Raw genomic sequence first — 8,209 nt, 5'->3', positions numbered from 1 at the left:
TATTTCCTTTGACACATTAGTACAAACTACAAAGCAAAATGTGTTTCAAGCCCCATGAAATGAAATGAAACTGAAATTCCTGTTAAATGACCCCAATTCTTCTTTTCAGCTTTACCTTACCTATCCTACCCTAAACCCTATAAATCATTGATGCTGTTATCCATCTGTTATATGCCAAACCCAGATTACAATGTATATCCTTTTAACCTTTTACCCTTTCTCCTCACCTCCTTCTGGTAATGTCCATTGATTTCCATAGACATTTGTTGCTTTCTCTAAGCCTCTAATTAATGTAAATGAGCATGCCTAGTGCCTCCCTCTACTAAGAGGGCTCATGCTATTCTCACGAAATTTTCATTCAAGTTAGAAAGATTGACAACCCATTTATCGTGTTCTGATGGTCAAAACGACATCATTGGTTTCAATTTTGGTAAAAAAGGAATTTAAGTTCACATTAACTCCTATGTTTTAATTGCTAAAAATGGCCAGCTAATTCTGGACTCAAATTTGCTCACCACCATACTTTGGTGGTGATACCACCACTCAATATAAAAATGTCATATGTTATAAAACATAATTATAGTTAATCATGATGTTTTATTAAAAAAATAAATTTTAAGCATTAAATTAATTTTACATGACGTGACAAGTTTTAATTGGATGGTGATATCACCACAAAATAAAAATGGTGAGTAAATTTGAATCCGCTAATTCTTAACCACTGCAAGTGGCCTAGTGGTTCTTGCCTAGCTGGGTGTGCTCCCCAACCTAGGTTCGAATCCCGAAGCTGTCAAAGTGACCAAGCACTGTGTTGCAATGCACAGTTGGAGCATTTCACATGCGCCGAAGGGGTTTATTTTGGGCCTAGGAAGCCTTTGGGTTCCCCTTGACAAAGTCAAAAAAAAAATCCGCTAATTCTTGAGCTGCAACTGGTTATAGCTTGGATTTGTAACTGAAATTAGGTAACTAATATCCAATAAAACTCTTACATTGATTGAAGATCTGATATTAATCAGTTTAAATATCTGACTTTTTTTTTTTTTTTTTACTTTAGAAAAGAAAATAATGAGAATTGAGTTCTTAATATTAGAATGGCAAGAATTGAGTTCCGGGGTAATAGACAAATATAACTAGGATTACAATTATTCGAAAAAAATAAGGTTAAAAGTTAAATTATAACTCAATATGTGCATAAATTATTAAGTCATCTTAGACTGCCATAGAACCACAACGAATACTCCACTTAAAAAAAAAAAAAACAATAAAGCCGAGAAAAGGAACTAAAATTATGATTCTAATGGTCATATTTTTATTCGAAAAGAAAAGGAAATATTTGAATGATTACTTTGAACATAGAGAAACTATTAAGTAGTTCCGAACTATCACGAGTCACGTCAAAATGACGAATACCTCAAATTCTATAAATTTTTTGTTTATAAAACTAAAAGACGGTGAAATCTGAATGATTATTTGAATCACAGTCACATAGTAGTTTGAAACTTTTGAATTATCCAGTAAGATCTGATGTGAACACTTAATAATAAAGTAAGCATCTCCCATGTATTATGGTTTTGGAAAAAAACAGTAAAACACTGGTCAGGAAGAAAATCATTGATCCATGACTGCATTTCCAAGCAAAACCAAAAAATGTGACTAATTATTACTTTACCATAATTGAAAACGAAGAAGAAACCGCCGAGATAGAACTAGCAAAGGTAAAGGGCATATATGGAACGATGGTACCCGCGAGAAAACTTGCAGAAACAGACGTCAAACTTCCCGTCAAACCAAACAAACACCCTAGACGAAACTGTCTTCTTCTTCTTCTTCTTCTTCTCTCTCCGAAAGTCTCAGTCTATGCTATTTGCTAAGCTTCTCGTGGTCCAAGTCCAAAGCCCCCCAATATAGAATGTCTTTAGGTCCATAACTATATACCTTCTGGGAAAAACCTAACCTAACCTCCTCCCTCCTCCTCTCAATTCTGGGACTAATCCCAGTTAGTTACCCAGATTTTTTTTTTTTAATTTTTAATTTTTAATTTTAAAGAGATTTGATGCTCTAAAGGTACAGACCCAAAATTTTAAAACCAAAATAAAGAATTGGTTTTTATACACCGACGCTCTGTCTTTCTCTTTCACACATAAACACAAACCCACTGTTCACTCCTCTCTCTCTTCTCTCTTTGCTCTCTGTGCTACAAGCCGACGATAAACTCCTTGCTGGCAAAGATTCCCTCCTTTACCTCTTTTCCCTTTTCTCTCTTATCTCTCTCTCTCTCCCCACAAACCCTAAACCAGTGACACCCACAACCCCAATTCCGAGCTACCACAATCTCCAGCCATGCTTCTGCTGATCCGCCCCTGACCCAGTACTCATCTCCGAACCTAGTGCTGTAAAGTTGCTCACTTTTTTTTTTTTTTTTTGTGCTGAGCGGACATGGGCTGCGCGAGCTCCAAGCTCGACGACCTCCCCGCGGTGGCGCTCTGCCGCGAGCGGTGTAGCTACCTCGACGAGGCGATTCACCAGCGCTACGCTCTCGCCGAGGCCCACATCGGTTATATTCACTCTCTCCGCGGCATCGGCCAGTCTCTCACTCATTTCATCGAACTAGAGGTCGCCAATTCCTCCGGCTCGCCGCCTTCTCCTACTCTCAACCTCCCTCCGGTCCGCAAAGGCGATCACGTCGCCGCCAAATCCTCCGCCCCGCACCACCTCTCCCACTCTAACTCCGGCTCCCACCTCCAATTCCACTCAGATTCCGACGACGACTCCGTCGGCTCGCTCCACCATTCCGACCACTCCTCGCCTCTGCACCTCCACGGCGGCATGGACTACATGGACGGCGGCCAAGACGACATGAACCCCTACCCGCCGCAGGGGTATCTGCACATGAACTACATGAGGAACAAAGCGACGCCGTCTGTGGTGTACCAGCAGAAACCCATGAGCCCCGAGAACGTGTACCACATGGGCGAATCCTCCAACTCATCTTACTACCCCTATCCTTACCAAGACGGCGGCGGCGGAGGCGGCGCCAATCCTTATCCCTATTCCGGGTACTCCAATTACGGCGGTGGAAGTAGCGGTGGGTATTATGGTAATTCCACACCCGCGCCTCCTCCTTACGGGGTGTCCTCGCCGCCGGCTCCCCAGTCAAAGCCGCCGCCTCCGCCGCCTTCGCCGCCGAAAGCCTCGGCCTGGGACTTCATAAACCCGTTCGAGAGCATCGAGAGGTACTACTCGGCTTACACGCCGAGCCGGGACTCGAGGGAGGTCAGAGAGGAAGAGGGAATTCCCGATTTGGAAGACGAGGAGTACAACAACCACGGCGGCCACCACAGCCAGTACCAGCAGGAAGTGGTGAAGGAAGTTCACAGAGAGCACCACAAGGAAGGGAAGCAGCATCATCGTTCTTCGAAAGCCGTGGAGGATGAGGAGGTCGTCGAAGCTCAGGCCTCGCTGTACCAGACGAGGCCGAGCGTCGAGAAACAAAACGGGGTGGAGTATGAGGTACACGTGGTGGACAAGAAGGTTGTGGATGAGGAGGAGAAGCGTGAGGACCACCGGAGTTCCGGTGGAGCATTCAAGCCGGGTTCTAGGGATGCTTTTGATGTGGCTAGAGAAATTCAGGCTCAGTTTCAGAGAGCTTCCGAGTCGGGTAACGAAATCGCAAGGATGCTGGAGGTGGGAAGGCATCCGTATAATCGGAAACATGGTGGGTACAAATTGGAGATTTGCTTGCTTTGATCTATCTGAGTAGTTTATTTAGTTTTTGTGAATGGAAGTTTGCTAGTTTATTTAGTTTGGTTCTGATTGAATTGGAACTCTAGTTGGGAGAGATTTGACTTTTGAGCTGTTTGTGTGGGTTTTCAGTTACTTCCAAGATGATATCGCTAGTGTCGTCGCAGCCTTCTACTTCCAACAGTGTTGATGGGGCATCATCCTCAGAGGCTGGTCCTGCTCAATTGGGGTTTGATGAAGAACTGATGATGAGGACTAAAAATCTGTCTTCTACGTTGCACAAGCTCTATCTTTGGGAGAAGAAGCTGTACAATGAAGTCAAGGTATGCTGGTTTCGTTTTTGTTTCTGTTACTTATCTCCATTTCGATTTTTCTTTTTTCAAAATTTGGAATTTTATGCCTTTGAATCGTCCTGCCCCAGCGGAGTTTCTTGAACAATGACTGTACCAATTTCATGATAATGCATGTGTATCTTGATTATGTGTGAAATTCAAATCTAGATCTCAGTAAAAGGAATTGGTTCCCTAGAGGTTTGACCAGTTCAGCTTTGCTGGCTAGCCAAAGGGCCTCATGTTACAAAAACATAAGTATCATGATTCACCTTCTAAAATTTGGCTACTATTTGTCCAATACGGGCCTGTCTTAATAAATTATAACAAAGTTTTCTCTTAAATTTGTTTGACCCGGTAATTTATGATTTGTTATTGCTTTGTTTATAGTGGTTTAGCTTGGGGCACCGGGCGTACTCCTTATTTCTGCCCTGCTGAGTTGAGCTCTTCTGATAGGTTTACTGTTTTTCTATTTTCAGGCCGAGGAAAAGATGCGGGTGGTCCATGACAGGAAGTGTCGTAAGCTGAAGCGTTTAGATGAAAGGGGAGCAGAGGCTCAGAAAGTAGATACAACTCGAACTTTGATAAGGAGCTTGTCCACAAAAATAAAAATTGCGATTCAAGTTGTGGATAAAATATCTGTGACCATAAATAAGATCAGGGATGAAGAATTGTGGCCACAATTAAACGAATTAATTCAAGGGTACGTCATTCTACCAATGCTCTGACACTTCTTTTGCTGGTTGTAATGCATTTGTGAGACCAACAAACTTTGCTGTCAATATTTTTTCCTTATTTAGTGTATGTACATTGTTGATTTGATCTCTATGAAGGTCCTCATCTAGGAATTCATGAAAACAGTATGAATCTTTAAACTTGTACCAAAAATATGAAATAGGGTGCTTAAGTCTCATAATTGAATCTTTTACTTCATTTATAGGTGGCTGAAAGAGCAGCTAGCACTATATATTGTTCCTATTAAGAAAACTGAAGAAATCGTATTAGTAATGAAGGAAGCCAATGTTTGCTTGCAGCAAAGGGTCAGTGCTTTCTTGTAGTTGGTAAGAGGGGAGATTGGCTAGGTGATGAAATAGTGGGAAATTCATATATTCATAAACACAAGTGGGCTAGGAGGTATTGCACAAGTAGGTATGGTAGAATTGATGGTTGTGGTTACTATAGATTCTATCATGGGATGAAATCCTTTTTGGCTTTGCACATTTTAATAATACGTCTTATTAATAAGTAAGTAATTCTCACCTATTTGTCATTTTGTTTTAGCAAGGTTCTATTTTCACTGTTTTAAATGTTGTTTCACTAGTCCTCTTTTCCCTGCTTGTTTCAAAATTTATGTCCCTGCTTGTTTCAAAATTTATGTACTTTGTGGACGACAGCTCATAAATCATCTATGTCATATTAGATTTGATGTTTTACTTCATTTTCTTTTTGTGGATTTTGTTTATATCAGGTTAACCAGGATGTGGAAATCTATGCTTGAATGCCATCGTAATCAGTGCCTAGCAATCAGAGAAGCCAGGGGTTTAGGTCCTATTGGATCTGGAAAGAAGCTAAGTGATGCTCATGTTGATGCTACATTGCAATTTGAGCATGAGCTTGTTAACTGGACTTTCAGATTCTCTACTTGGATTAGCGCTCAAAAGGGTTATGTGAGAGCTTTGAATAATTGGCTTTTAAAGTGTCTTCTTTATGAACCTGAAGAAACAGCAGATGGAATAGTTCCCTTCTCACCTGGTCGAATAGGTGCGCCTCCTATTTTTGTAATTTGTAACCAGTGGTCACAAGCTTTGGACAGGATATCAGAAAGAGAGGTGGTTGATTCTATGCGTGTTTTCACCATGAGTGTGCTTCAGAGTTGGGAACAAGGTAAGCTTGAAATGCGGCAGAGAATGACGGAAAATCAAGATCTGCAAAAGAAATTTAAGAACTTGGATAAAAAGGACCAAAAACTTCAGAAGGAGATTCAAGCATTAGACAAGAAAGTGGTGCTAGTCTCGCGGGATGTTGACTATCCCTCAGATACTGGTGGACAGATTGTATATCAAAGTGAGACTAGAAATAGTACTTTACAGGCTAGTCTGCAAAGAATTTTTGAGGCCATGGAAAGGTTTACGGAAGTCTCCACAAAAGCTTACGAGGATCTTTTGCAACGCAGTGAAGAAGTAAGGCTTGCAGGGGAGCATGAGAGAGTTTCATAGGGCTGTTTTGTGAGATGGAATTGTGACCATCCCTTTTAACATGGAGTTCAAGAATTCAATCCCTGGAGAAAAATACCTTTCACTCCATTTGTTCTTGCCATTTGATGGGCTGCTTCAGCTGAACTTATGCTACTGGAAGAAAGCCATACTTTGTGGTGGCTTATATTTTGGAGATACTTGCACCCTGAATGCTGAGGTCGAGTATTATCTGGGTTGACTCCTTAGAGTTTTATTTTAATGAGACAACCAGTACAGTTATTGGACAATTTACAGAAGCAGAGACTGGGGGCATAAATTAGATGTGGCAAGCACACGATAAACTCATTGCTGATAAACCAACTTGGTCATTTGCCTGCCAAGAAATGATTCCGAATCAAGTGTCGCGACATTAACTGGTAGAATTGTATTATGAATCGATTGAAGTATACTTTTCATGAAATCGGAAGGGGGCTCATTTCTCGACATAAATAATGCAATCTGGCTGTGGCAGCATATGAGCGATGCATGGAAAGAGACCAAGAGGAGCTCCACTTTCACAAACCAATAGTAGACAGAGGTGCACAACTGGGCCAAAATAATTCAAGTAAGCGGACGTCCTTTTCAATTTTGTATGATGGATCGAGTGACGCAAGTCCCATCTATGCCCGAAAATAGCTTGATATTTGTATAATATTTATAATTCTTTTCCGTGTTCATTTTTCCCAGCATTTCATTTATATTAATTATTGTACAGAGAGAACCTTTGGCTTCCGAGCAAAGCGATCTCCAATAAGAAAATGAACCAAATAAATTGTCTTCTTTCGGCGGAATTCATAGTGCCTTGATGTCTTTGCAATGTGAATGCCAGGGACTTTGAAGTGTGAATTGGTTCTAGTCTCTTTCGAATTGAGGTGGTGTAGATCAAAACAATAGCTTGTCGACATTGATGTTTTGGCTATGATCTTATCTATCATTCGGTAACTATCCCAGCCGCCGCAGTTCCGTGGTTCAGCGGAGAACTGCGTTTTTATGGCAGGCTGCTGAAAAAATGCAGCGAGGTGATTTCTGTGATGTGAGTATACACAGATTCAGTGCTGCTGAGAAGCTTGAATCACTTTCATGGGTTTGAAAATCTTTTAACGTAAACAAAGACCAAGAGTGGAGGAGAGTCCAAAAGAGATAATGCCGAGCCCCACTTTAATTAAGTGCGTTTATGCTTAATCCTTGGCTTTAGGGTGCATTAGTACACATCTGTCTTCATCAAGTACATCACGGCTGTCTTCATCAAACCAGCACTGACTTTGGGCCTAAAGCAACAATTGGTTGGTCCACATGAACAATCCTCGGACCATCTTACAGCGACTTTACATCATTTTGGTTATTTGAAACAATTGATAACGTGGAGATCACAGATTAAAATCTAAATAATATCATGGATGAGGAGGAGATGAAAGAAAATAGGATAGTGGCATTTTCGTTAATTTAGTTTGAGGAGATTTTAAATTCAAGTCTCAGCATTTTCTTGTAGTGTTTTCAGTTTTGAACAAAATAGATTCCGAATATCCTCTCATGTTTTTTATGAACAAAATCAGGTATGTTTAAAATTTTATTTAGGTAATAAATCTTAAATTCTGAACAGTAAAGTCACAAAAGGTGCCGTTTTGACCAAAAAACAACATGTCAACATAGATCCTAATTACGTTTTACTAGAATATTTATATGAGAATAAAGCTTGTGACCACCTCGGATAAATAACAATAGTTTATAGCTCTTGGGTAGCCTAACTTGTGCTCTTTATGTGAGTGCAGCAGCCAGCAGGTTAAAGGAATGGAGGAAAGAGCAGCTACTACTACTCCCACCAGTCTTTTCTCAATTCAACTGGGGGTGAATTTCTCACTTTCATCAATCTCCACCAGACACTGAATGACATCTTTTTACTCCATC

The 8,209-nt window shown here is 40.8% G+C and overlaps 1 protein-coding gene across 1 annotated transcript; it reads left to right on the top strand.

Moving 5' to 3' along the window:
• The first annotated feature begins 1,912 nt into the window (after nt 1-1,912).
• LOC112169630 (protein ALTERED PHOSPHATE STARVATION RESPONSE 1) lies at nt 1,913-7,127 on the top strand. Its single transcript, XM_024306691.2, has 4 exons — nt 1,913-3,715; nt 3,874-4,064; nt 4,550-4,773; nt 5,539-7,127. The coding sequence occupies exons 1-4, from the start codon at nt 2,437-2,439 to the stop codon at nt 6,284-6,286; spliced, it is 2,442 nt and encodes an 813-aa protein (XP_024162459.1). The 5' UTR covers nt 1,913-2,436; the 3' UTR covers nt 6,287-7,127.
• The last annotated feature ends 1,082 nt before the right edge of the window (nt 7,128-8,209 follow it).

This window comes from Rosa chinensis, chromosome 6, assembly GCF_002994745.2.
Source record: "Rosa chinensis cultivar Old Blush chromosome 6, RchiOBHm-V2, whole genome shotgun sequence".
Classification (NCBI taxonomy): domain Eukaryota; kingdom Viridiplantae; phylum Streptophyta; class Magnoliopsida; order Rosales; family Rosaceae; genus Rosa; species Rosa chinensis.
This window is presented reverse-complemented; position numbering and strand designations above follow the sequence as displayed.